At 38.5% G+C, this 27508-nt stretch overlaps 6 protein-coding genes across 12 annotated transcripts; 4 read left to right on the top strand and 2 right to left on the bottom strand.

Moving 5' to 3' along the window:
• Nucleotides 1-3679: 3679 nt before the first annotated feature.
• On the bottom strand, nucleotides 3680-4597 carry LOC122398148. The gene is made up of 2 exons (XM_043397807.1): nucleotides 4517-4597; nucleotides 3680-4436 (listed from the first exon to the last, which is right to left on the bottom strand). The coding sequence occupies exons 1-2, from the start codon at nucleotides 4546-4548 to the stop codon at nucleotides 3953-3955; spliced, it is 516 nt and encodes a 171-aa protein (XP_043253742.1). The 5' UTR covers nucleotides 4549-4597; the 3' UTR covers nucleotides 3680-3952.
• Nucleotides 4598-5204: 607 nt separating this feature from the next.
• On the top strand, nucleotides 5205-7026 carry LOC122398145 (probable G-protein coupled receptor B0563.6). The gene is made up of 6 exons (XM_043397800.1): nucleotides 5205-5227; nucleotides 5331-5590; nucleotides 5666-5892; nucleotides 5970-6271; nucleotides 6503-6737; nucleotides 6807-7026. The coding sequence occupies exons 1-6, from the start codon at nucleotides 5205-5207 to the stop codon at nucleotides 6999-7001; spliced, it is 1242 nt and encodes a 413-aa protein (XP_043253735.1). The 3' UTR covers nucleotides 7002-7026.
• A 356-nt stretch (nucleotides 7027-7382) lies between these two features.
• On the top strand, nucleotides 7383-12819 carry LOC122398144 (trafficking protein particle complex subunit 11). 3 transcript variants are annotated; one of them, XM_043397798.1, is made up of 21 exons: nucleotides 7383-7514; nucleotides 7649-7858; nucleotides 7937-8106; nucleotides 8179-8367; nucleotides 8436-8609; nucleotides 8669-8836; nucleotides 8908-9112; nucleotides 9196-9369; nucleotides 9452-9530; nucleotides 9598-9652; nucleotides 9793-10000; nucleotides 10077-10282; nucleotides 10369-10671; nucleotides 10743-10945; nucleotides 11012-11148; nucleotides 11216-11428; nucleotides 11501-11661; nucleotides 11729-11951; nucleotides 12030-12138; nucleotides 12216-12292; nucleotides 12364-12819. In XM_043397798.1, exons 2-21 carry the CDS (start codon nucleotides 7670-7672, stop codon nucleotides 12388-12390), a joined length of 3270 nt encoding a protein of 1089 aa, XP_043253733.1. In that variant the 5' UTR covers nucleotides 7383-7514; nucleotides 7649-7669; the 3' UTR covers nucleotides 12391-12819. The 3 variants fall into 3 exon arrangements, with proteins under 3 accessions (XP_043253733.1, XP_043253731.1, XP_043253732.1); XM_043397796.1 differs by having other exon boundaries at nucleotides 10740-10945; XM_043397797.1 differs by having other exon boundaries at nucleotides 7459-7514; nucleotides 7657-7858; nucleotides 10740-10945.
• Nucleotides 12820-14764: 1945 nt separating this feature from the next.
• Nucleotides 14765-18195, bottom strand: LOC122398147 (probable serine hydrolase). 5 transcript variants are annotated; one of them, XM_043397803.1, is made up of 7 exons: nucleotides 18062-18195; nucleotides 17657-17869; nucleotides 17399-17561; nucleotides 17286-17330; nucleotides 16100-16335; nucleotides 15463-15810; nucleotides 14765-15378 (listed from the first exon to the last, which is right to left on the bottom strand). In XM_043397803.1, exons 3-7 carry the CDS (start codon nucleotides 17427-17429, stop codon nucleotides 15121-15123), a joined length of 918 nt encoding a protein of 305 aa, XP_043253738.1. In that variant the 5' UTR covers nucleotides 17430-17561; nucleotides 17657-17869; nucleotides 18062-18195; the 3' UTR covers nucleotides 14765-15120. The 5 variants fall into 5 exon arrangements, with proteins under 5 accessions (XP_043253738.1, XP_043253740.1, XP_043253739.1 ...); XM_043397805.1 differs by having other exon boundaries at nucleotides 18054-18187; XM_043397804.1 differs by lacking the exon at nucleotides 18062-18195 and adding an exon at nucleotides 17939-18049.
• A 61-nt stretch (nucleotides 18196-18256) lies between these two features.
• LOC122398146 (AH receptor-interacting protein) lies at nucleotides 18257-19921 on the top strand. The gene is made up of 7 exons (XM_043397801.1): nucleotides 18257-18396; nucleotides 18476-18574; nucleotides 18675-18854; nucleotides 18925-19093; nucleotides 19168-19354; nucleotides 19421-19563; nucleotides 19640-19921. Exons 2-7 carry the CDS (start codon nucleotides 18497-18499, stop codon nucleotides 19840-19842), a joined length of 960 nt encoding a protein of 319 aa, XP_043253736.1. The 5' UTR covers nucleotides 18257-18396; nucleotides 18476-18496; the 3' UTR covers nucleotides 19843-19921.
• A 6336-nt stretch (nucleotides 19922-26257) lies between these two features.
• On the top strand, nucleotides 26258-27368 carry LOC122398269 (DNA-directed RNA polymerase II subunit RPB11). Its single transcript, XM_043397983.1, has 4 exons — nucleotides 26258-26699; nucleotides 26780-26869; nucleotides 26958-27132; nucleotides 27203-27368. The coding sequence occupies exons 1-4, from the start codon at nucleotides 26647-26649 to the stop codon at nucleotides 27236-27238; spliced, it is 354 nt and encodes a 117-aa protein (XP_043253918.1). The 5' UTR covers nucleotides 26258-26646; the 3' UTR covers nucleotides 27239-27368.
• Nucleotides 27369-27508: the final 140 nt, after the last annotated feature.

Below are 27508 nucleotides of genomic sequence, written 5' to 3'. Positions count from 1 at the left end.
CGAAAAGAAAAATTTCTAATTGTTCTGAAAAAATTATTTTCAGTTGCGGGGATCAATTACAAACATTGTTGGTGAATAGACATACCCCCGAATTCCTACCCACTTTCGAGAAAAAAAATCGAGATTTGAAATTTTTTGGCAAAAAAAAATTTTTCAAATCGTTCTAAAAAAATTAGTTTCGGCTGCGGGGGTCAATTACAAACATTTTTGGTGAATAGACATACCCCCGAATTTCTACCCACTTTTCAGATAAAAATTCGAGAAGATGTGAAATTTTTTGGCGAAAAGAAAAATTTCTAATTGTTCTGAAAAAATTAGTTTCGGTTGCGGGGGTCAATTACAATCATTTTTGGTCAATACACATACCTCCGAAATCCTATCCATTTTCGAGAAAAAAATTCGAGAAGATATGAAATTTTTCGACGGAAAAAAAAATTCCAAATTGTTTTGGAAAAATTATTTTCGGTTGCGGGGGTCGATTACAATAATTTTCGGTGAATAGACATATCCCCGAAATCTTGCGCATTTTCGAGAAAAAAATTCAGTACGAGCGGAACTTTGAACGTTAATAACTTTTTAACAAAGCCTCCATCAACAAATTGGTATTCTTGATTTTCGCCTTATTTTGGCCTCTAGAATCCCCCATTAAAATTTTTTCTCTCAGAGCCACGTTTCTTTAATTTCTTTTACTTTAAGGTCCCTTTTGCCTCTGTCTTATCACAAGTATGCTAATAATTATGGACTGTACGTGTCCTAAGAGACAAGTGACTCGGAATGCAGTGTTCCAAGTCATTGGAGTACAAACTCGAGTAGAATATTGCGCGCAGAAACAATGTGCGAGCTTACAGCAAAATGTACGCGTCGGTTTCTAAAAGGGAAATATTATCAATATTTGCTGTCGATCCGATCTCGAGTCTCATCAATTTCCGGTTGAAGGTGGTTGCTCGAAATCTATAATATATTCCTCGCGTTACAGACAGTATCGAGTCGATGTCTGCCAAGTTGTCAATATATTTCGCGTAAACACATATTTAAACGCGGGGGCACGCGCTTATGTGCAGCATACATGGTGCACACAGTAGAAAAGAAAGTCGCGCGTGGCTTGACGTATCTGGAGGCTCGGCTATGTGGCCCACGATACGGTTATCATTATTGATTGCATAATATGGTAGGCACGATCGCGGTCTGTGTATATGTCAACACCGATTTCACAAGGCAAAATTATTTCCATCTCGCTAATAACGTTTCGCTACTTTGCCACGCGAACCTTTGCCACTGCGTTCGTACGATGAAAACTAAATAAGTTATCAAGGTTTCTTCCCCTTCCAGCCCTTTGTATAGTATGGGTGAAATAGACAGTAATAATTGGGATCGTTGGATTTCCATAGGACGCGTGCAGGAAGAATATAAATTGTCAATGTTAATTAGAGTTAAACTTGGTCGTGAAAAATGTGGATCTAACGAGCAAAACGTAATGATTTTAATCTACAGATATACAATACAAAGTTTAGGAAACTGGTTGCAACGACCACGGATGTAGCAAGATCATGGCAATAACGAGCAAAAATGTCGTAATTATATCTTAAGGTCAAGAGGTATTTTCCTCTTTTGTAATTTTCGATATTTTAGAAAAGCTGTCGAATAAACACTTTTCGATATGTTTATTTACGATGTTTCGGTTCTTTCTCACAGGGCCATTTTTTAATAAGAGTTTGTTTATACCTCACGCATTGCGTAAAGATCAAATAGATCGAATGTTGGATACAAAGTTCTAGGTGAATCTCTGCGACCATGAAACGCTCTTATCTAACAGAGAGTTTCCTATCGATCCGATGATTGTGGTTAAGTGACTCACATTGTGCTGGGAGGGAGGTGGGAAGCATTTTGTATTTTGACCCGACCGGTTGCGTAAATTCTACAAATTTGCGACGTTATTTGCTACGACGGGCTGATTTATCGATCGTGGAAAGATTCGTGCGATCCGGGAAGTTTTTTAAGAGTTTGTTTACGTGACAATGCGCGAATTTTAAATTCTTCCGCTATTGTCTGTCCTCGATCTATCGGTACGGCGCATGCGCTCGACGAATACGACGAATAAACTGGACCACCCGATTCTCCTACACGGTCATTGCCAGGCACTCGATTCTTTCTCGAAGGGGTTAAATGTACTATTTTTTTATACGATAAAAATACGAGCGCGATAGTTTCAGAAGAGTTTCGACTTCTTTTGTCGCGACAAAGTGTGGCCTTTAACCCCGTCTTCTTTAGTAAACAGCAGCTCTATCGATACTCTTGTTGCATGTTTTGGAATCTGGGGAACAAGCATACAAGCTGTCTATTGTTCGTTGCACGAACGTTAAATTGTTTAATAAAAGGTATTTGAAAAATATCGCTTTATTTGCTATATTTTCGCACCGAGAAGTTGTACGATTCGCGAGTCACGTCTTTGTTCGATAAATATTTATAAAATCTCAGGCATGTCATCAGTTTCGCTATGGCGACGCAAGGTACTCTACATCGCGAGTATTTCCTTGCAATTAAGGAGGGTAATTACTGGTTGGAAAAGGCTCTTACAGCATTCGCAATTAAACTGCATAAACCGATGGAATTTCGATTATTCTTCCTGTTGTAACTGTTGAGTCGATGTCTAGGTAACAAAGAATAATTGTAATCACTAAAATATAATTGGTTAGTAGAGGTAAAATAGCATCTGTAACTTTGAAAATGTTTTTGTAATGAAACAAATCGCTTTTTAACACTTTACCGACCGATAGCCTATTAATCGACTGTTTTACCGGCCAACGCTTACCGACCGATAGCCTATTAATCAACTGTTTTATCGGTCGACGTTTACCGACCGATAGCCGATTAATCAACCGCTACCGGTCGGTAATGTGTTAAAACGAGCACGACCGCGTCGATTCAAAGTGTACGCGTTGAATTGATTCCAAAGGGGGTAGACATGGGTAATGCAGCGAGCTGTATACCGACACAATCTGGTCCGAAATAGGGGTTTACGGGACAAGGTTTTATCACAAACGAGGTATACGAGTAGACCTTTCACCACAGACGACGTATACCTCGTCTGTGCTTTCACCATACCGACCTGAAAACTCGAAGGTGATTTTAGCGCCCTCTTCTCATGGATGGCGGTCAGTTGGGAAACTATCCACAGAAGGGGTTAAAATTCATTTCTGAATATGTTGGTAACGTTGCGAACGACACGAAATGGTAACGGGGTTTCGAGACCCCATAATAATGGGCCGAAAAAATACATTGGGTGAAAGATCTTTTATACCTCGTCTCTGATAGTATATTACCCGTCTCATAAACTTAATCATTCTGATTTATTTCATTATTGTAACTCGAATGTTAGCTCGCACATCGTAAGATATATTTATTTGCTAAAAAATATACAAAAGTTTGTCACATACTTTGCTATAACACGCATAAAACGGCGAGAAAAAATATTTTTGAGAAAGTTTATCAAGGATGTCCTATCGCTATGAAAATCGTACGTAAATAAAATGTGTCGCCCGCTTGAAAAAGAAACTCTATGCCTGCACCGTGTTCAATACTCTGTCCTTCGGTGACAAACGGGCCCTTAGGCTCGTTGGGCCCGAGGCTTCGAAGCATGGCTTCGAACAACGCGTCCCACATCCTCAGCGTCTTCCGGGTATGATAAAATTCTGATCGACGTATCGTCTCGCTGTAACGCATCAAGTTTGCTCACTGAGCTTGCATTTTCGATGATCGCTCGAGTGGATACTTCATCGAGCGTAAGAGGCGTCTCTAATGATGTTTTCCGCTCGAAGAGATCGCTTATTTTTTCAGACGAGCTTTCGGCCATCGATGGAAACCCGTAATTCACGTTAGAATGACAACCTTTGTTCAAGACCACTCTTTCAGCGATCGAAGGGCTTTCCTTCCCCTGTTTCTTCGAATCTCGAATTTAAAACGAAACTGGTTGCCGCGGAGATGTTCTGCGACTTTCAAAGCTTGTTGCTCGATCGATCAGAACTTGGTTGTACGATTCTTCTCGGTCATCTTGCGTGGACACTTCCGGTGTTGCAAATTGGTCTCTTTGTCTCGTAACAGGCTCTTCGTGTTCCACACTTTTTTGCTCCTGGTGACCATACCGCAGCGGATATGGAAAACTACCGTGGTTCAACGATAGTACATCTGCTCCATCGTTTCCCTCCAGTTTGTTCTCTTGATCTTGCAAGGATCCACTCGTATCTGCGGATTCTATCGGTTTCGACACTATCGAGCAACATCTTACTACATCTTCGCTTTCACAAGGCAATATTAACACCTGTCTGATGTTGTAACTGATTTCAGACGTGTTTAGACACTCGCTGGGAGGATGACAAGGACAAGAATCCACCGTAGTCAGGATCCTCGACGAGATGCAGATGTCGATGAATTGCACGATCCTGAACAATGTTAAAATAAAGGGTTAATTAAAAACAAACTTTCGATGTCACTGTTAGGAATATTAAACCTCGACTATTACCAGAAGATGCGTCCTATCGTGTTCGGTTTCATGATCACTCATTTACTGGGATCAAATTAAGAGGTCCACTTTGAATATATACCAGTCGACCCCACTTAAAATTTGATATTTGGCAATCCGTAGCCCGTCTATTAACCAGGTGTCCTTTTCTTCGTAGACACGGAGAAAGCGACGACTCGACGGCGATTTAAAGCTTTCTTTCTTAAACGTTCACGTTTTATCGCGCGGTGACGAACTTTCGAACATTCTTGTCGATCGTTTCAATTATCAGTCGCGTTGCATGACGAAGGTCCCGTGGCCACGGGCACGCCATTAGTTTACCCTGGCGCGCGGTTTTATTGCATCCTTTAACCGAGTTAGCCGGAACGAAGGGCGCCGGAATATAATTATAATGTACAAGTAAATATACTTTGGGTGTAACAATAAGCGAACCGTCGCGGGAGCATGCGCGAATATCGGCTTTTCACGTGAAACCCGCCGGTGAGTTCATCGGGGGGATGGATCCCGCAGAACTTGTTGTGCACCTTGACGCGACGTTTTCAGCTCAAGTGGCTATCAATGAACGCGTTAGTACGCGCGAGATAAAAATATTCACGGTAACAAAACGGGTCTTCGATCGCGGTACATCCTCTATGTGACGTTTTAAATCGCGTTACGATTCTCTGTAACAAATAGTTCGATAATCGCTATGTTGACGGGAGTTCTGAAAGGGTACGTTTTTAAAACGAACATACATAAGTTTCAACAGTTTCTATCGTGGACCTACGCTCGTAATCTTCGCGTTGCAGTGAAAATTGTAATTTTTTTTTTTTAGAACACTTCTGTCCTGCGAGAATGGGAACTCTACGTGGAACAGCGTGGCCGACGCGAACAAAAACGTTCTCCAGGAGGCCACGCCTTTGCTGAGAGTTATTTACAGAATAATAATGCCGACCATCGTGGCCAGCGGTATGGTCGGCAACATTTTGATACTCGCTGTGCTGTCCACGCCAATGTTTCGCGGGATCGCGTATTTATATCTCAGAGGGGTTGCAATGGCGCACATCGGCGTACTGGTGTCTTGGATACCGATATGTGCGTACCCGTAACAGATTTATAAATAAAAAAATATTAACCATACAGATAATAATCGAATCTATCTTGTTTCAGTTGTCAGACTGGGACACGGGATGAAAAATAATTATCCGTCCGTGTTCTATCACGCCCATTTGGAACTAGTCGCCGTTAACACCTTCTCCATCGCGAGCATTTTAATAATGACCTGTTTAATCGTGGATCGATACATTTTCATTTTTTTCCCGGCTCGTATACGCGGCAGAAACGCGCGCAAGAACGTCCGCTCCTCCATCCTGTGCTCGTTCATTCTCGGTTTCGCGGTACATATTTTCCCAAACGATCTTGACCCTCCTCGCGTGAAGTAACACCTTAATTACGATCGTGATTCGACCCCTAGGTGAGCGCCCCGCTGACTGGAATGAGAATGGTCTACGAACAGCAAGGGAGCACGTCTGTTCTCTTCGCGTTGCGCGAAAATACTTCGGTCACGCGGAACGCGCTCTGGAACGCGTACATCTGGATCATGGAGATCGTGGTGCGCCTCTGCCCGACGATGATCCTTCTTTTCTTGAACACGGTCGTTGTCAGAAGGTTTCTGCACCTGAACGCTAAGAAAAGGGAGTTTCAATTGGTCTCGGAGAAGTATCGTACAGCGAACGTTCCTGAAACGTCTCTGCTCGCGCGTAATCGGGGATACAGGTATACTTCGCGGAAGCAAACGTAATGTACAGTCAACCTTCGTACTACGAAAATAAAAAAAAGGAAACAACCTTGTAAGAGTAGTACGAACGGTATGAGTAACGAGCAAAATTTTCTTCGAATTATAGGCTGGAAAATAATTATCCGAATAACGCGCAACCCCGTTGGATGTTAATAGCCGTTGCATGTACTTGGGTAATCACTCTTATCGCTTGTAAATCATTTTTTCAGAGAAGAACAACACCTGGCCACGCTGATGTCGGTCATGGCGGTGTGCTTTATCGTGTCGATGATACCATCGACACTTGTTCCATTATTATATCACAACTGCGAGAGCACGGATGTTGGTTATTATTTGTTTCAAGCATTCGCGGCCGTCATTGAGCTGTGCAACTTCGCCATTCACGTTGTCGTGTATTTCTCCTGCAGCAGAGAATTTCGGGAAGAATTTGTCAAGATTCTTCAGGTAACGCGAATTTAAATAGCTGAAACAAAATGGGGGACATTTTCTAATTTATTCGATTTTAATGTATAGAACAAATGCGAGAAAGACGTGGAGGAAGATATCGAGCGACCGATTGGGGAAATCGAAGACTATAGTCGACACGGTACAACGGTGCGATTAACACCTGAACAAACAAAATTAAATTCACCTGGCTCTGCCAGTAAACTGAATCCCATGGAAGAGGACAAAGAATCGGAATTATTAAATGCCTCCGATATCATTTAACTATTGTACGATTAAATTTCGAATAAAACTGTCCAATCACGAGATGTATATTATTTAAATACTCTCAAATGCAATTATGTACTACAATACATAGTATACACTAAATTAAATTGCCCTCTATATGGAATGAAAGCTCTGTAATAAAACTTTGTTACTTATGACGTAAGGTACATAATTATATCGTTTTTCAATATCTCTTCTTATGGTTTATTATATTTGTACGAAGTTTAAGTTATAATTGTTTAAATAGGATAGTTTTTAAACTAATAATTAGTGTCCATGAATTTCGATGCAATACCTATTTTCGTATCTATCTATCGTTACTATAATAACGATTCTACATAGGTGGCACTACTAGTCACGGGCACACATCATTAGAGGCAACGTATAACCTAAACTGTCAAACTGCAAGTATCTAGAATACATTGAACGTGAACTTTCTTCAATTATGTATAAAGTTTTAAGTTAATAGCCTTTTTATCAATGCATGTAGTTCATTGGTGAAGTAATTCGGTATGTTTAAAAAGATTTAAATAGATATCGGGAGAAGAAATTCGGAATTAATGTTAGAGTTATTCGAGCATACAATTATTCATGGATTTGTATTTTGTATCTAATGTTTATAATTGTTAAGCGAATTATTACAGCTTTACAGACAATCCGCAATAATGTTTGAGTTACCAGCAGAATTAACAACTAAGCCTTTGGCTCTTATTGGCATGACCGGCTTAGATATTACAAATTCTGTCCATCGTTCAATTTGGGATGCATTCAGTAATAATCGTAGGGTGGAAGCCTCTGCTATTCAGTTTAAGTTACTCAATCTTGCACACGAATTTCCTACAGTAAAACCAAAAGTACACAATATTAATCAATTGTAAATTATTGGAATATTAACTGAATATTTCTTTAATATCAATTTTATTGTATTTTAGCGTAACTCATATGAATGGTATATACCCAAAGGAATATTAAAACGAAATTGGATGAATAAATACCTCAACGAAATTCCAGCAGTTGTTGTTGTATTCTATGATTTAGATTGGAATGATCCGCAATGGAATGAAAAGAAATTAGAATGTGCTTCTAGAGTACAAACACTTAGGTAAAAATTGCATAGAATAGTATTTTATTAAATGTTATCGCAATAGCTATTTTTAATTGCTTGTTGCCTTAGAAATGCTTTGGAAGGCAGAAGTACAAAAATAGCTGTTGTACTGATACAGCATGGTACACAACCGCCACCAGGTTCTGAAGATGCTTTAGCAACTGAACGTGGTACAGCTGTTTGTGGAGCGTGTGAACTACCTCCAAAATTATTATATGTTTTACCACATGGAAATCATTTATTAGGGTACACATCTAGGTAATTCGCAAATTAATTGTAATTATATTATTTGATCGTATACCCCATTTATTTATATCATATTGCAGACTAGAAAATGCATTATATGATTTAGCACAGAGCTTTTATTATCACGAGTATCATATTGTCAAAGGACACAGAGATCAACTTAACAAAACTGTACACCAACATCTATTTGTACGCCATCAGTTCAAGATGGCATTCTTAAATGAACTTAAACAAGATCAACCTATGGCTAAAAGGTTTTGTATAAGTTACAGTTAAATTTAATAACCTTGACTAAAATTAAATCATTTTGCAGACACTACGAGCAAGCATACAGTAATTTGTTGGAAATAAAAATGACGGATACAAATGCAATGGAAGTTAAGACAATTGCTAGCTTTATAAATTATAAATTATGTAAAATAATGTTCAATTTAAATATTCCAAAAGGAGCTATATCACAGTTCAGGCTTTATACAGACAGGTCAGAGGATTAAATTATAAAATATGTTAATAAATAATTATTATAGTAATAACATGAAATTGGTTGTGTAGATTCAAAATGAGAACCGGTCTAAAGGAACTTATATTTGAACATCATGCATGGATGTGCAGTCAATTTTCTACTTTCGCAGAATTATTTGATTATGCTATTCGACAGGGACTTCCTGCTGTTCAAACTCAGCACCCTGGATATTACTTTCAATCAGCAGCTCATCATGCAGGCTTGAGACAAACAGCTTGCAAGGAACTTTGCCAGGTATAAGAGTTAAGATATTCAGTGAACAGAATTTTATATATAACTTTTAGACATAATGGCGTATGTATTATTTGTTATTTTAGAATATTAATAGTTATCCAGAACCAGACCCATTAGCTGGAGAGGACAAGCTTGAGTTTTATGGGCAACGACCATGGCGTCCGGGAAAATTAAGCGCGGAACCGACAGATCCGGTGAAAGAAACCATTGCTGTACAGGCTTTACAATACAAAGAAAAATATACAGTTAATCATTCCGTAAGATGTACTTGTATTCGTTTTATATTCAATTTTCAATTGAGTATTATATATGTATACATAATTAATAACGTACTTTCAGAAAATAATCATTGGCCTGTTAGGAAATGCAATTTCGCAATTCAAAGTGTACAGATGTCCAAGAATGAGAAGAGTATTAGGTATAATACATTTATTTGCAATTTTTTTTTTATAAATCATGTGTAATTAAATAAGTCGTGGTTTCAGTGGTACAAATGGCCGAGGAATATTATAATTCGAAGGATTATGGGAAAGCTCTCACGTAAGTTAGAATTTAATTATTATTACATAGTAACAAAAATATTTGAAAAGTACTTGTTAGTCAAAAAATTGATCCTAACATTATTCCCTCTAGACTATTTTCATAACTTAACATCAAAATCATAAAATTTGATTGACCAGATTATTAATACACATGTTGTGGGAATATCACGACGAACGATGGCCCGTCTTAATCACAAATATCTTAAAGAATGCTTTGCGTGCGGCTTACCTATCCACAAGTATCGAAGACTACATCACATTAGCGTTTGAAGCACTGGGGCCCACCATCACATTTTCAGAAGATTACAAAGTTGCTATTTATGACAACATTATTAATATTCTTCAAGTAAGTTTTACGTGTTTTAAAACGTTGTATGTATCAGTGATCGATGATTGATTAAAATATTTATATAAAATAATAGAAGAAACCACCAAATCCGGAGCCCGATTTACCGGACGATGTGAAACACTCTGCAATAGATCAGTGGGTAATCAACCTTAATCAGACAGAACCAATTGTATTTACAATTGATGATAATAATATGAGTTCATTCGTAGAAGTTAAAGCACGATTTTTGCAAGCAAAGTACGCTGTTGATTCTACAGTAAGCGTGGAAGTCATTGTCAGGTAATTTAATTTTTTTTTTTTTATATCACGTTTAAATAAGTAGAAGGAAACACGATTTTTAATACGATTTAATATTCCACTTACAGAAATTCGTACAGTAATACTATAGAATTTTCTAAAGTGTCAATAACAATTGGCAGCCCTGGCTACAGTTCAGAATTTACTGTCACCGATGCTGAAAGTAGTAATCTTATTTTTAATGCAAAAGAAACAAAAAAATTTCTTTACCAATTTCAAGCACAACAAAACGATGGTAGCGAGATACGCATTACCACTATTTCGTTATACATGGGTAACGATACCGTTTGTAGCATTGTTTTGAGATTCTATGCTATAGGGCGGGAAACAAATTTTCTGAGTCGATTGTATCCCGAGATACAGCAACTTCGGTACGTTTAAAACGAAATATTTATAAATGTCTCTATTAAAAAAATGATGCATCTTATATTTATAATAGTAGAGGAGAATTTGAAACGATACAACCGTTAGTAAACGCGAAAATAAAACAAGAAGAATCTAGTCTGAATATAAGTGCGGTATCCAACAGCCCAGCACTTTTAGGAGAGTGGCTTCCAATTAAAATATCCGTCACTGCAAACGAAAATATATCATCAGCATTCTTAACCGTGTCACTTGTGTCTGATGGGGCAAATGAACAATCAAGTACGTTCATGGTATTGAAAGATAATTATTATAAAATTGATTAAAATTAACTTTACTAACTTTTAGCGGAATTAAGTTTGACCATGCTTAACAAACAGTCGTTAATATCGATACCGATCGATCATTTAGCAAAGGATTGCAGTATCGATCAAACTATATACTTAAGGGCCCATAAAGTTGGCGACAGAAATATTCACATGAAGGTAATTATAACTTTATATTTTAAATATCTAAATAGAAAACACGGTATATGTAATTTCGAAATTATAGGTGGAATACCCGAAGTCCGAACAAATAAAAGGAATTAAAGAATTGACATATTCATTGTCAGTTACAAAACCATTTGAAGTGTCAACGTTATTTTACACTGCACTTTTCGAACCACTGACAAAAGGTTTCATCAACGAACCGTTTATAATAATGCCTCACATTTGTTGCGTCTCTCCATGGCCTATAAATATTATTAGCACTTCTGTAGAGTTGGTAAATAATACTATCATTTTTTATTATTATACTTTATTTCATCGTAATAACATTATATTCGTAATTGCACAGGGTGACTCAATAGAAAGAGAGAATAAAGATCAGTCAGTTTCCACTTTAGCTGGTATTACACTTTCTGAGGGTGAAACAGGTACAGATTCGTACTGTTTGATACCCAAAGGTGGTGGCGAGCAACCTATCAGTACGGGAGTGTACACGATTAAATGGAAACGGTGAATAACAAATTACGCGAAGCTATAATATCGTGAGGTGTTTTAACAACGTGATATGTCATTTTAGTGCAAACGATGATAACGCGTTAGAAACTAGCAGCAGCGTAACATTAGCTCCTTTATGGGTCGAAGATGCAATGATCGGATTGGAAGCTAAATTGCCTGCTCATGGTTGGGTTCGTACACCGCTGCTTGTATCGTACTTAATAAAAAATCATTCCGATTACATGATTACATTGCGATTGACCATGGAGGCCAGCGATGCGTTTATGTTTGCTGGACATAAACAAGTAAATAGTAATTTTAGAATTATGTATAGAAACCTACAATACGATAATTAATTTAATCGTTTGCCATTCGATCTATAGGTCGATATTTACATACTTCCGAAAAACGAAAAAAAAGTCGAATGGATATTGCGTCCATTGGTGGCTGGTTTCGTGCAACTTCCCAGTTTATCTTTAGCGGTTCCTGCTGGTAATAATTTTCTCACTTGTTATGTATTTTTGATATTTATATTTTCGATTTTAATTTAATTTTTATACCGCGTGCAGACGAAGAACGTAAATTAAGCAAAGCACGGCTTTCGGAAGTGATAGAGCGATCGATACCGAGTCACATATACATTCTGGTAAATAATATGATTTTATTATACATCGGGTACAGAGGTATTACAATTAATATGTTACAATTTTTTCGTAGCCAACATCGCAAACCTTAGAAGAATGAACGAAGCAAGAAGAAAATATTGAAATGTTTAATGACTTCTAATGTATTATCGAAACGTAGATACATATTGCACATAAATCGTAAATACAAAAACATTTCATACTTAGGATTATGAATGTCAGTCCGTTGAATATAATTTATTTAAGTTACTTGTAAGGCATAATAAAAAAAAAAAAACAAGATTCCTTTACATCCTTCGAAGTATTTTCGTCTCCGTATGCTCGTGTACGTATTACTCGATGCGGGCGTCGTTATCGATTACATACGTCGTCACATGTACCATATTTCTATAGAAACCAGTCTCAATACGCAACGGACATATAGTACGTACACGTTCGCCACATAATTTTTAACCTGTTGAAATTTAACATTATGCAAAGATCTGACAAAGTAGTTTACTCGTGAACGTTAAAGGTCATAGATAATGACGACAACGATACAGGCCAATGATAATGGAGCACGCAAGGTTTCTTCAGAACACCTGCAACGTGAGACACATTTGGAACAATATTTGACGCCTATTTTTCGCATAAACTCACAGGAGTCTCTGGCCCGTAATCGAAAATTCATAAAGGTATGGTATCATCGAAGATATTAATTCGACACGTAGTAAAAACTGGACAAAAAATTCGAAGTACCAAACGTCTACGTATATCGCGCATGATTAGAGACCCGGTTTTAAATTCTTCGAAGGAAACTTGTTTTCGTTGTTACAGTATTACGAACTGTTTTATTACGAAACATTGTTATAACCAAACACGTCACATTGAAATCCATATTCTGAGAACAGGACCTGGAGCTTGCCAAAGCTCGTTTAAGGACTTACGCAGCGTACACGCCTACGGATCGGGAATTACAACAGCGCGCAGCTGTATATCGTAAACATCTTCAAAAATATAATCGAAAGTCCGTTTCTTCGTGACATCGAGCCGATTTCGTCCCAGGGGCCGAAGTACATTCTTTCTCAATCTGATAACTCGAGCCGAACGAACAAACTTTCAATTGAAAAGTTTGTTGATCGTTAGGATCGATGGATCAGACTGGATAATTCAAACGGTGAAATTGAACTGGTCGCAAAGCGAACAACATCCATAAATAAAATCTTTTAAACACATAAGTCGGACGAAATAAAAATAAAATATTTCATCTTGATAATTACGTAATTTAATACAATAAAGAGAAATTATATGTATACTTACGATGTATCGATGACCAGTTCGATATTATACAGAACCAATAGTTTGTACAGGAATACCAAAGGAGAACGTGTAGGCAACTGCAGTCAGTATTCACCTGTCGTAATGGAATATTCACGTTCGTTCCTACGTGTGACGGCATTATCGTCGCTCGTAATTACTGACACAGAGAATGTGTATGTACGATAGGATAAGTTCGTTTCAGAAGTTACCTGATAACGACGTAAACCAATAATTCGACAAAAAGCTCGGTATAACGCCGCCGCGTTAAATTCCATCCGCGAGCTGGAATTTAGGTTTCAACCTTCGCAAATGCATTGCAATAAATTGTTAGACGCGTAACCGTTGCAATAAAGAAAATCGAGATATCGGCAGCAATTATTATTACAATACATTAACATCGCCAAATCGCGTATCGAGTGCTTGAAATATACGTTGCTACTTGAACTTTCGCTCACCTGGTTCTCGATAAGGCGTAAACATACGGTATAAATCTATCTCCCCCGATCGTTCTATACCGATTAAAAATTTAAGAAGAACTGACACGTAATAGCCACGGCGGATAAGGCCTCGTTACAGAATTTTATTTCGTTTCTACGTGGCATCGTTCCCGTCAGCTGAGCAAATTAATTGACACCGGGAACTTCATAGTTTCGCCATTGTACGCGGCTCGGAAACATCTGTATCAATAACTTCATTATTTCCCGCACGACGTTTCCTTTGTATCATCGTCCTAGGAGCGAACGCAGTTCATCGTAATTCTCGTGAACGTTACAATCGGTAATTAAAGAGTAGATTTTTTTAAAAGGGAGGCAATGAAATGATCGTTTCGCTACCAATAATTTATTGTAATAAATTACAAAGAATAGTTTTCTTTAAATACGTTACATCGACGCGTGGCAACTACCGCGGGATAGAATATTTAAAAATATTTTTAAGGAAGAGAAGTTATAAACTAAGGAATGAAACGAGACGATAACGTTGTATCGCCTCGGAAGTAATTTATCGTCGACTCGCGCGTGGAAGCACAAACTGGTATAATAAGTCGTCGACTAAACGTAATACATTAAAAAAAAAAAAATACTGAACTATTTGATGTAACAACAGCAACATTAATTGTCCTTCTAAACAATACTTTTTATTTTTAACGTATGACGCACGTTCAAGCAAACGGGGAAAGATAATTCAATATTATTTTACTCTTTGACACGAATTATTAATTAGCTGCGCGAGTAAAGACTCATTATTTTTTAAAATATAGAAACATTTCGTTACGTTATTAATACTTGCAGAAAGTTGTGTACTTTAAATAAATAATGCTGTGCGTTCAATTCGCGTATTAAATATCTCATTGAAATTCGTTGTTCTTTTCGCTAAATTAAATACCATCGATGTAAACCATAAGGTATCTTTATGAATGTAAAATCATGTACTTGACGCATACATTAAATTCCATACATAATGTAACCTGCACATAAATTATTTTTAATTTCACAATTGCTATCTAGTTTTATGGTTTACATCCCGCAATGCTTCAATGCTCGGTACTTATAAATTTGGCAATTAAGGGTGCTACCCTTTCAGGGTTATTCAAGTGTACGTGATGAGTTCCCTCCACTTCGTGATATTCAAATCTCTTTGCGCCTATTTTTATATGATCTAGAATTTCATTGTAATTCTCGGGTCGATCGTACTTCAATCCGTTGCTGGCACGAATGTTAAGATAAGCGCATGTTATTTTGGCAGCATAGGCAAGCAACAGATCCATGGAAGGCATACTTAATAAAGAAACCTAAAGAAATTGAATATTATATATATTAAATATGTTATAGTAGATTTTAAGAAATCAGTTGTGAAGCGATGATAGGATTTTTACCTTTAATCGTGCATCGCGCGAAAAACAGTATCGCTTAGGCTCGCTGCTGGGCCGCGTACCACGTTTCATTAGTATCGCTGCACTCTCTTTAGTTATAGAGCCTTGATAAGCATCTTCCACTATTTGAAGCGCTTCATCGTACGTGTACGATGGGACGCTATCAAATTCTAGTCTTTCGTATTTCAAAAACCTATCAACCGTAACGCCAGTTATACCGGCGCTTTCAGTTATATTCTTTACACTGGGGCCTGCAATATCTATACTAATCAGGAACTCTACTTCGTCGGGATACGATGCGGCGTATAAAAATGATATTGCTCCTCCTAAGGAATGTCCAAGTAGTTTCGCCTGTATCAACAATAAACAATTATGTAGCAACGTGTAGAAAAATTTAAAAGCGATTAAGGAAGTGAACACCATTAATTTCAACATTGTTATATGTTAATTTTTCTAATAGAAATAAATGTGAATCAATGAGTACATGCAGTTATAGAGATGCGTGTTATATGTTTAGTCACATCAAAACGCTTCTTTTTGTGTTGTGCGATGACACAGCGCAAACAGAACATGAAAATTTTTAAGGATGACTGTTACACTTATGTAGTTGTGGAGTGGTAGAATTAATCCACTCGCTAACCTTGCTCCAACTGAAATGTTTGATAATTCTACGCAGTAGAGTAATACCATCCCAGTAAACATAATAGTAATGGCCCTTTGGATAATGAGAAGATAAACCGTGTCCAGGCATATCCACGCAAAGTACAGAAATGTCATCGGGTAATAAAGGAATCAAAGTGTCAAAACTGCCAGCATTATCTTGACGTCCGTGCAATGCCATTATTGGTTGGATCCCCTTGGGACCCCACCATTTGCCTGCAGGTAAGTTTCAATTACATCACGATGAAATTATTATTTTAAGGCAAGGATTTCATCATTGTACGTGTCAACATTAATATTTATAATTCCCCAAAGTAAATGTCTTCGAAAGAGATCTTCGGAGCGAAACGAAGTTGCAGCCAAATATCAAAATTTTTTTATCTCTTTCGAGGCTTATCTGTAATCTACAGTTATACAACGATATTAAAAGAATGATGTATATACTTTTAAGTCGCATCATGTGTACCAACGACGATTAATGATTTAAAAATATAATATAAGCCTGTAACAGTCAACCTTGCTTAGGACAATTATTTAAAAGTATCTCAAAACTGTAAAAAGTTATAATAAAGCATAACTATGAAATTTGTAAGCAGCAAAATGTAATTAGTAAGTTATTAAAATTCGAAATTATATGTTACAATAGTAAGGAAATGTTTGAATAACAAAAAAAATCGGTTCGACGATATAGTACAAATTATAATACAAATTTCACTGTGAACTTAAGAAATATATCTTTTCGGACCAGTTAAACAAATTAAACGGATAAAATAATCGTTGTATAACTTTTGTTTGCTGGCTAACCTTCGTCCACTTGTAATATTTAACAATTCTACGTAGCGAGAGAAGCCCGTCCCACAATACATGATAGAATTGCCCAATAGGAAAGTGGGAAGAGTGACCGTGGCCAGGTAGATCTAAGGCTAAAACAGCTACATCTGATGGCAATAACGCGATCATTGTATCAAAAGTTCCGCAATTATCTTGCCAGCCATGTAGCGCCAATATGGGTTGTTGATCCTTTGGTCCCCACCATTTGCCTAAATTTATTATTATTGTACTACTGTATTTACTTTACTACTTTCTTAAGACACAATTTGAACCAACGTTTCATTAGGTTTTTTGGAAACAAAAAAAAAGAACGAATCAATGAAACATTTACTGACCACTTAGGTGACCCCATGGTACAGGTATTTGAATCTCTTCGACGCCTAAAAACCAAATACATTATTATTAATCATTGCATTAATAATTAATCATAAAAATGTTGCTAACTTACTATGTGTCTTGTTCTGGTTATTAATACTCATCTTGCCGAAGCAGGAATACTGACAATGGTTATAAATTAGTATATATTCTTTTTTTACTTAACAATTAACTCCGCTATTTTTCTCACTCTGTCGGAAATTTCGTTAAGTATATTGATACAGAGTTGCTATTACCTTCAAACGAAGCGCATAGATAAATTACCAGTTATTAGGCCAATTGGAGTTTACATAACTGTATATTTATGAAATTTATTGTATAATCATCGTACCTTGCACAAAAGTGACAATAACTGGTTCTTCCTTTTATCACTGGTTCCTTCCTTTTTCCAAAGAATTAAATTGTTACAGCACCACGTGCGTCTAATACTTTTCTATCGCGTACATTTACTGTTAAATCGAACATACGTATATTTCGCGAATTTCTTTTACCGTAATGTACATTCGAACCATTCCCCGTGAGTATCAAGAGAGTTCATTCATATCTACGAACACGCATAAGGAAATTACTTAGTCGCTATTAGCTCCCTTTTTATGAGAGAATTTGTCATTACTTATCGATAGCGGATTGATTAGATAACCTTGCCCAAAAGATAAATTCGTAAAATGATTTGTTACTTTTCAACTCCGAGAGCCGTGACTAAACGACACACTTTAAGGCGCACGTACCTACATACCTGTTCTCTATGTACCGTTTTTTTGGATTACGGTACTATAATGATCGCGTTGTCAAATTTTGGTTATCTTTGATTTCGCTGTCACGAGTCGTAGGTGTCACGCGTCGTCATCGGGTTACGATGTTAGATACATATAATTTGCATTGATGATTGCGTGAAAAATTATCGGTAAACAGGATAAAGTTAATATATTGAGTAGTTTGAACGATGGTTTCTCAAAAAGTAAATTGTCCATCGAGAATGATAACCTCGAGATAAGTGTGTACCGAAAGTAATATAAAAGATGCTTTACACTGATTAAAGTTTACAGGTCACTCAACTGTATAATTTAAGTTGTAAGTTTTTTGCTACTTTCAATTATAAATAGATGCTAAGGATCTGTAATTTATTAACTCCGATTTAAAATTGTTTTAGGTTGATATTTACATTGTTAAGATGGAGGATAAGGAACTTATAGTAAAAACTGTGATCCATGCAGGAACAAAGCCAACCAATTTTGTACCTGGCACCAAAGTATGTATTATAGATCCTGATTGAATTTCTGGAAGTTTTATTTTATTTCTACCTTTCTGTATTATGGTAAAACTATATTTAAGCATGTTTGAACTTGTAGGTTGTTTTTCATTTTAAAACAACGAAATGCAATTCAGAGAGGACATTACTAGACGATAGCAGGGTTATGGGGAAGCCGATGGAGCTTGTTTTAGGCAAACAGTTCAAGCTGGAAGTGTGGGAAGTTATCGTACAAAAGATGGCGTTGAATGAAGTGGCATGCTTCAAAGTTGACAAGAGTGTATGTTTGCAGTAGTATGAAAATACAATGGGAATCTTAACACGTACTTTAATTGTACTTAACGTTTTAGCTAGTCACGGCATATCCCTTTGTGTCTAAAACACTAAGGGAAGTTGGGAAGCCACAGTCGGAGAAAAAGGCTCACCACTGTTGCGGTGTAACTTTACAGAACGAAGGAATTGGATACGATGATTTGAACGAGCTCATTAAGTGTCCTCAAGATTTAGAATTTACAATTGGTAAGCAGTCTGAAATAGGCACAAGTTAGAGGAATAACAAGGTTTTATTCTTTATATATTATTCTGGTTTGTAGAACTTGTCCAAGTCATTTTACCAGAAGAATATGATAAGGAATCTTGGCAAATGACTGAAGATGAGAAACTAAAAAGTATCCCGGATATAAGAGAGAAAGGGAATGCACTGTTCAAAGAGAAAAATTATGAAGGTGCTTGTGACATATATGCAAAGGGCATTGGAATGTTAGAACAACTGATGCTCGCGTTAGTATTTCGTATGTTTATACGCTGTTCCAGTGTATATTGTCAATTATTCTATGTAATTTCCAGGGAGAAACCAAACGAGGAAGAGTGGCTGGTATTGAATCGATTGAAAACTCCGCTGTTACTGAATTACGCGCAATGTAAACTGATTCAAAGAGAATACTATGCGGTCATAGAACACTGCACTTCGGTTCTCAAACATGACACAGGTTTGTTATTCCATGTGTCTGTTTCGTTTGATCTGTCCTTAAAAGTATTAATCGCTAATAAATATATTATACTTAGACAACGTGAAAGCTTTATACAGGAGAGGCAAAGCATACATAGGCGCCTGGGACGAAGAGAACGCCATTAAAGATTTAAAAAGAGCTGCCAAATTGGATCCTTTATTACAGAATACGATCGAAAAAGAGTTGCAAGCATTTTCCGCCGCTATCAAGGAAAAGGATCAAATAGAAAAGAACAAGTTGTTGAAATTGTTTAAATGAACAGCGAGAGTATATACGATGCTTCCGATGATTTTTATTCATGACTGTTTTGGAATTTGTATTCGTCAACGCACAATATTTTTTTAAATTGTTAATATGTTAATATGTATGTATGTTACAAATAATTATAAAATTTTTCCTAAGTAAAATGCAAGTCTAATTCCTAATCGATGTACAAATTTAATATATAATACGATATATGTATATACTAAGAGTAAATACATAACGAGAATAAAATAAATAAATTATTGATATCTGATTGAGTTCTTCAACCGGTCTACTATACGTTTCTAATTACTTATAAATGATTATTGGAAGCGATTCTTATTTCAATATTGCGCTAAAAAGTCCATTAAAACAGTGTCGCCATCTAATATCAGGGTTTCGAAGTCAAAAAATCGTCCCAGGATCACAGAATGTTAGTGGAGGTATCCGGAGTACAGGTTCCCCCACTCCTCCTACTCCTGATACGCAGTACCTTGATTAATCATTAATAACTCCTTTTCTGGGATTAAAATATGAACTTTTAGAATTGAAGAATGTAGTATAGACCCCTGGCTACATTCAAGGATACTTTTTAGAACCATTCCGCTTTTAATTAACAAGTTATTAACGAATATCGGAAGTCGGAACATCTACGGCTGTTTCACTGTCTGCTTTAATCGATTAATTATCCATTTTTCAACAATAACAGACATATTTTGGCTATTACAGGACAAAGTAGACATCCCTGACAACACTCAAGGACCGATTTTGCAAGGCTCCATGCTCTAATTAATTAGTTATTAGCGATAGTTCCCTAAGGTGTCGCGTTAAAAGGTTAGAAACAGTGTGCCGACTTCCGATATTCGTTAATAACTATTTAATGAGGCATGGCATGGTCATAAAAAGTATCCTAGAATCTTGCCAAGGGTTCGTACTATATTCTTAAACTCTAAAAGTTCACAATTTATTCCCAGGAAAGGCGTAATTAGTAAATTGAGGAGCACTAGTTCATTAAAACCGGTGAATTATTGATTTTTTACATGTGGCGCCGACTAGTGGCGGAAACGGCGTACTATGTATTTCTTCGTATTTAATGAATTACTGCTCCTTAATATACTAATTACGCCTTTCCTGGGAATAAATTGTGAACTTTTAGAGTTTAAGAATATAGTATGAACCCTTGGCAAGATTCAAGGATACTCTTTATAACCATGCCATGAGTTATTAAATAGTTATTAACGAATATCGGAAGTCGCCACACTGTTTTTAACCTTTTAACGCGACACCTTAGGGAACTATCGCTAATAACTAATTAATTAGAGCATGGAGCCTTGCAAAATCGGTCCTTGAGTGTTACCAGGGATGTCTCCTTTGTTCTCTAATAGCCAAAATATGTCTGCTATTGTTAAAAAATGGATAATTAGTCGATTAAAGCAGACAGTGACACAGCCATAGATGTTCCGACTTCCGATATTCGTTAATAACTTGTTAATTAAAAGCGGAATGGTTCTAAAAAGTATCCTCGAATGTAGCCAAGGGTCTATACTACATTCTTCAATTCTAAAAGTTCATATTTTAATCCCAGAAAAGGAGTTATTAATGAATAATCAAGGTACTGCGTATCGGGAGTAGGAGGAGTGGGGGAACCTGTACTCCGGATACCTCCACTAACATTCTGTGATCCTGGGACGATTTTTGCAGTACGAATCCCTGATATTAGATGGCGATACTGTTTTACTGCACGTTTTTGCCGGATTGCGTATGATATAGCGTAATAAGAGTGCATGAATTGATTCGAATAATATTTAAAGTAGTCATAAGGGATTGTAAACCTTTAGAATGTATAAAAATTAGGGAATTAATGGGAAAGGTAGAGGAGGATGCAAATAACAAGGCATTGAATACATGTACTATGATTTTTTATTAATATAAATTAATTTTCACATTCCACTTTCTCACACTATGCCAGATCAAGCGTACGTGAGCTCGTAGAGTTTCAGAGAGTCGACAAAGGCAAACTGACAACGTATAACGATTACTATGTGTTACTGCTTGCTCCTGCTGGTCTCTACATGCATCTACATGCCTCTACATGCCTCTGCTTTCCTTTGCTGGCCTCTGCTGGCCATTGATGGCCCCTGCAGACCACTCCTCATACTTCCGACAACGTATAACGATTACTATGTGTTATTGCTTGCTCCTGCTGGTCTCTACATGCCTCTACATACTTCTACATGTCTTTACATGCCCCTGCTGGTGTCTGCTGGCCTCTGCCTGCCTCCGCTCGCCTTTAATGACCGCTGCTGACCACTCCTCATACTTCCGACAACGTATAACGATTACTATGTGTTATTGCTTGCTCCTGCTGGTCTCTACATGCCTCTACATACTTCTACATGTCTTTACATGCCCCTGCTGGTGTCTGCTGGCCTCTGCCTGCCTCCGCTCGCCTTTAATGACCGCTGCTGACCACTCCTAATACTTCTGACAAGGTATAACAATTACTACGTGTTTCTGCTTTCTCCTGCTGGTCTCTACATGCCTCTACATGCCCCTACATGCCCCTACATGCCTCTACATGCCTCTGCTGGCCTCTGCTGGCGCCTACTGACCGCTGCTGACCACTCCTCATACTTCCGACAACGTATAACGATTACTATGTGTTACTGCTTTCTCCTGCTGGTCTCTACATGCCTCTACATGCCTCTACATGCCCCTACATGCCCCTACATGCCACTACATGCCTCCGCCTGCCACCGCTCGCCTTTGATGACCTCTGTTGACCACTCCTGATACTTCCGACAACGTATAACGATTACTATGTGTTACTGCTTGCTTCTGCTGGTCTCTACATGCCTCTACATGTCCCTACATGCCCCTACATGCCTCTACATGCCTCTACATGCCTCTGCCTGCCTCCGCTCGCCTTTGATGACCGCTGCTGACCACTCCTCATACTTCCGACAACGTATAACGATTACTATGTGTTACTGCTTTCTCCTGCTGGTCTCTACATGCCTCTACATACTTCTACATGCCTCTACATGCCTCTGCTAGCCTCTGCTGGCCTCTGCTGGCCTCTGCCTGCTTCCAGTCGCCTCTACTGACCTCTGCTGACCACTCCAAATACTTCTGACAACGTATAACGATTACTATGTGTTACTGCTTGCTCCTGCTGGTCTCTACATGCCTCTACATACTTCTACATGTCTTTACATGCCCCTGCTGGTGTCTGCTGGCCTCTGCCTGCCTCCGCTCGCCTTTGATGACCGCTGCTGACCACTCCTGATACTTCCGACAACGTATAACGATTACTATGTGTTACTTCTTGCTTCTGCTGGTCTCTACATGCCTCTACATGCCTCTACATGCCTCTACATGCCCCTACATGCCCCTACATGCCTCTACATGCCTCCGCCTGCCTCCGCTCGCCTTTGATGACCTCTGTTGACCACTCCTGATACTTCCGACAACGTATAACGATTACTATGTGTTACTGCTTGCTTCTGCTGGTCTCTACATGCCTCTACATGCCCCTACATGCCCCTACATGCCTCTACATGCCTCTGCCTGCCTCCGCTCGCCTTTGATGACCGCTGCTGACCACTCCTCATACTTCCGACAACGTATAACGATTACTATGTGTTACTGCTTTCTCCTGCTGGTCTCTACATGCCTCTACATACTTCTACATGCCTATACATGCCTCTGCTAGCCTCTGCTGGCCTCTGCTGGCCTCTGCCTGCTTCCAGTCGCCTCTACTGACCTCTGCTGACCACTCCAAATACTTCTGACAACGTATAACGATTACTATGTGTTACTGCTTGCTCCTGCTGGTCTCTACATGCCTCTACATACTTCTACATGTCTTTACATGCCCCTGCTGATGTCTGCTGGCCTCTGCCTGCCTCCGCTCGCCTTTGATGACCGCTGCTGACCACTCCTGATACTTCCGACAACGTATAACGATTACTATGTGTTACTGCTTGCTCCTGCTGGTCTCTACATGCCTCTACATGCCCCTACATGCCCCTACATGCCTCTACATGCCTCTGCTGGCCTCTGCTGGCCCCTACTGACCGCTGATGACCACTCCTCATACTTCCGACAACGTAAAACAATTACTACGTGTTACTGCTTTCTCCTGCTGGTCTCTACATGCCTCTACATGCCCCTACATGCCCCTACATGCCTCTACATGCCTCTACATGCCTCTGCTGGCCTCTGCTGGCTCCTACTGACCGCTGCTGACCACTCCTCATACTTCCGACAACGTATAACGATTACTATGTGTTACTGCTTGCTCCTGCTGGTCTCTACATACCTCTACATGCATCTACATGCCCCTGCTGTCCCTTGCTGACCCCTGCTGCCCCCTGCTGACCACTGCTGACCAACGCTGACCTTTGTTAATAACTTCTGATATGATGTATATGTATAATGCCTTGTATAATGTAAATCTATGGCAATAAATGTTATAATTTCAAAGAATTCTATGTCTTCTCGTCATTCTTACCTTTCTTTACCTCTCCAAAGCATTCCCATAGTTATTAAGATACCTGCCACCTCTTCTCATATAAAACGATACTTATTCATTTATTCGCTCGAAAAATTTCTAAGTTCCTCGAAAAGATTTGAGGGGGGCCCCGTTAAAATTTTTCGTCAAATAGTCCTGAAACAATTGGAAAATCCTGGAACAGCTGGAAAAGCCTGAAACAACTTTTTGGAAGCCCTGGAACAACTTTGGAAAGTCCTGAAACAGCCGGAAAAGCCTGAAACAACTTTTGGGAAGTCCTGAAACAACTTTGGGGAGTCCTGGAACAGCTCGAAAGTCCTGAAACAGCTGGAAATGCCTGAAACAGCTTTTGGGAAGTCCTGAAACAACTTTGGAAAGTCCTGAAACAGCTGGAAGTCCTGAAACAACTTTTGGGAAGCCCTGAAACAACTTTGGAAGGCCCTGAAACAGCTGGAAAGTCCTGAAACAACTTTTGGAAGGCCCTGAAACAGCTGGAAAGTCCTGAAACAACTTTTGGGAAGTCCTGAAACAACTTTGGAAGGCCCTGAAACAGCTGGAAAGCCCTGAAACAACTTTTGGAAGGTCCTGAAACAGCTGGAAAGTCCTGAAACAGTTGGGAAATCCTGGAATTTCTTGGAAACGCCGAAAATTCTTGGAAACCCTGAATTTTTAGCAAAGTTCTGAGTTTCACGACTTCCTAGTAGGTTCAGGGAAACCAAGGAGGTGCAGGGAGTCTTATAACTAAGGTAATGATTTGGAGAGGGAAAGAAAGGTAAAAAACGATGAGAACACATAGAATTCTTTGTAATTATATCATTTATTGTCATAGATTTACATTATACAATGTTTTAATACATATATATCATGGGAGAAGTTGTTAACAAGGGTCAGCAGTGGTCAGCAAGGGTCAGCAGGGGTCAGTAGGGGCCAGCAGGGGACAGCAGAGGCATGTAGAGGCATGTAGAGACCAGCAGGAGCAAGCAGTAACACGTAGTAATCGTTATACGTTGTCGGAAGTATGAGGAGTGGTCAGCAGCGGTCAGTAGGGGCCAGCAGAGGCCAGCAAAGGAATGCAGAGGCATGTAGAGGCATGTAGGGTCATATAGGGGCATGTAGAGACCAGCAGGAGCAAGCAGTAACACATAGTAATCGTTATACGTTGTCAGAAGTATCAGGAGTGGTCAGCAGCGGTCATCAAAGGCGAGCGGAGGTAGGCAGAGGCCAGCAGACACCAGCAGGGCATGTAAAGACATGTAGAAGTATGTAGAGGCATGTAGAGACCAGTAAGAGCAAGCAGTAACAAGTAGTAATTGTTATACCTTGTCAGAAGTATTAGGAGTGGTCAGCAGCGGTCAGCAGAGGCGACTGGAGGCAGGCAGAGGCCAGCAGAGACCAGCAGGGGCATGTAAAGACATGTAGAAGTATGTTGAGGCATGTAGAGACCAGCAGGAGCAAGTAGTAACACGTAGTAATCGTTATACGTTGTCAGAAATATAAGCGGTGGTCAGCGGAGTGCAGCAGAAGCCAGCAGAGGCTGGGAGAGGCTGGCAGTTGCCAGTAGTAATCGTTATGCGTTGCCTGATATGTATATCAGAAGTAATGTCTGAAATAGTATTGTTACTAGATTAGATGTTAGTTTATTACAAGTTGAAGGAATATAAAATAATAATTAATTGAAACCACACTCGTCCCTCTCTCTTTCGTGTCGCTCGTGACCTCGTTTTCCTGATCGCGACTGCCGAATTTCGCGTTGTTCATGGATTCGTACCTATTACCGTTCGTGGCTCGCGATTCCGGTATCGACTAGCGATGGATTGTCTCAGTATACGTATGTACGCTCATACATAGGAATAATAGAAAAGAACTTCTTTTCTCCAATAATTAAAATATGATCAGGGGGATTTAAAACGTGTATGTCCGTAAAAATGATGTCACAGAATTTTGTTTTCATCATGGGTACTTTGCTTATGTGCGTCTACATACATAGGTCGGAAAGTGAAAATGCCTGGGCAATCGAGAATCTCGTCTCGAGATTCCAAGTCGTATGCCGTTGTCGTAAGGTCGGATTTCAGTTGTGCAAGAACGAGAAGGCAATTGTGAGCCTTTCTCTCTCGACTCTCACGAGAATCGAGAAAGATAGCATGTGTCAGTTTGCCTTCGTCGGCTCACCGGAACTGTACGAGCTCACGTACGCGTGATCTGGCATCATTGGCGACGAGTTCTTTGGCTAGTAACCCTGATCGACTGTCATAAGAAGGTGTTGTGATTTTTCGTTAAAACGCAAGTTCTATACCAACAACAAAATGAATGCACCCCCAACCTTCGAATCATTTCTTCTGTACGAGGGAGAGAAAAAGTACGTATTGTAAATCAGTTAACCTACAATTTCGATGGTTGTTACCATTAGTACGTTTATTATTTTCATGCGTTTGTTAGGATAATTAAAGAACAGGACACGAAGGTCCCCAATGCCGCGATCTTCACGGTTAACAAGGAAGATCATACTCTTGGAAATATGATTCGTAAGTAAGTTCAATATTTCTTATATTTTGTACAAGTATTACAAAAGTTTCTGCATAGTCGGTGAATGTAACATATAAATGCATTTCAACAGCCAACTATTAAAGGATCCACAAGTTCTGTTTGCTGGATATAAAGTTCCACATCCATTGGAACATAAATTTGTGATTAGAATCCAAACAACATCGGACTACACACCACACGAGGCCTTTATGCATGCAATTACCGATCTTATAGCTGAACTCTCGTTATTTGAAGAACGTTTCAAGGTAAAATATAAATATTGTTTTAGGTGCACTTCATTGCATTGGAATCTTTTATATTTTAAATATTTTTCAGGAGGCTATCAAGGAGAAAAAGGAAGGCTTGGATTAAATCACAGTTACTTAAATCGCCTGTAGCTTATAAACAACTATTGTAAATAAATTATTATCTATAGAATTTTTGTATTACACGGGAGACCTGATTTATCTTAAAGCAAGAATGACCAATATTTGTATATATGAATAAGTAAATAAACATTTTAGAGAAATTGTGTTTTAAAATCTTACATGCTAGAGTACCCAATTTAAACTTTAAACTAGAAGCAGGACAAGGAAGGAACTAATATACTGTTGTATATATTTTCTATCTTTAAACAATTTA

The sequence above is a fragment of the Colletes gigas genome, unplaced genomic scaffold, assembly GCF_013123115.1.
Source record: "Colletes gigas isolate AHSC1104 unplaced genomic scaffold, ASM1312311v1 Colletes_gigas_Sc00011, whole genome shotgun sequence".
Classification (NCBI taxonomy): Eukaryota; Metazoa; Arthropoda; class Insecta; order Hymenoptera; family Colletidae; genus Colletes; species Colletes gigas.
Note: the sequence above shows the minus strand (reverse complement) of the source record. Positions and strands in the feature narration are given on the sequence as shown.

Coding starts and splice junctions, on each gene's coding strand:
- LOC122398146 (XM_043397801.1), top strand. CDS start 18,497: ATGGAGGATAAGGAACTTATAGTAAAAACTGTGATCCATGCAGGAACA. Junction 18,855..18,924: donor GCTTCAAAGTTGACAAGAGT/GTATGTTTGCAG, acceptor TTAACGTTTTAG/CTAGTCACGGCATATCCCTT. Junction 19,094..19,167: donor AGATTTAGAATTTACAATTG/GTAAGCAGTCTG, acceptor TCTGGTTTGTAG/AACTTGTCCAAGTCATTTTA.
- LOC122398269 (XM_043397983.1), top strand. CDS start 26,647: ATGAATGCACCCCCAACCTTCGAATCATTTCTTCTGTACGAGGGAGAG. Junction 26,700..26,779: donor CTGTACGAGGGAGAGAAAAA/GTACGTATTGTA, acceptor TGCGTTTGTTAG/GATAATTAAAGAACAGGACA. Junction 26,870..26,957: donor CTTGGAAATATGATTCGTAA/GTAAGTTCAATA, acceptor GCATTTCAACAG/CCAACTATTAAAGGATCCAC.
- LOC122398147 (XM_043397803.1), bottom strand. CDS start 17,429: ATGAGTATTAATAACCAGAACAAGACACATA. Junction 17,331..17,398: donor TAACCAGAACAAGACACATA/GTAAGTTAGCAA, acceptor TTTGGTTTTTAG/GCGTCGAAGAGATTCAAATA. Junction 16,336..17,285: donor ACCATGGGGTCACCTAAGTG/GTCAGTAAATGT, acceptor ACTTACCTGCAG/GCAAATGGTGGGGTCCCAAG.
- LOC122398144 (XM_043397796.1), top strand. CDS start 7,670: ATGTTTGAGTTACCAGCAGAATTAACAACTAAGCCTTTGGCTCTTATT. Junction 7,859..7,936: donor TTCCTACAGTAAAACCAAAA/GTACACAATATT, acceptor ATTGTATTTTAG/CGTAACTCATATGAATGGTA. Junction 12,139..12,215: donor ATCTTTAGCGGTTCCTGCTG/GTAATAATTTTC, acceptor TACCGCGTGCAG/ACGAAGAACGTAAATTAAGC.
- LOC122398148 (XM_043397807.1), bottom strand. CDS start 4,548: ATGAAACCGAACACGATAGGACGCATCTTCTG. Junction 4,437..4,516: donor ACGATAGGACGCATCTTCTG/GTAATAGTCGAG, acceptor AACATTGTTCAG/GATCGTGCAATTCATCGACA.
- LOC122398145 (XM_043397800.1), top strand. CDS start 5,205: ATGTTGACGGGAGTTCTGAAAGG. Junction 5,228..5,330: donor TTGACGGGAGTTCTGAAAGG/GTACGTTTTTAA, acceptor TTTTTTTTTTAG/AACACTTCTGTCCTGCGAGA. Junction 5,591..5,665: donor GGTGTCTTGGATACCGATAT/GTGCGTACCCGT, acceptor ATCTTGTTTCAG/TTGTCAGACTGGGACACGGG.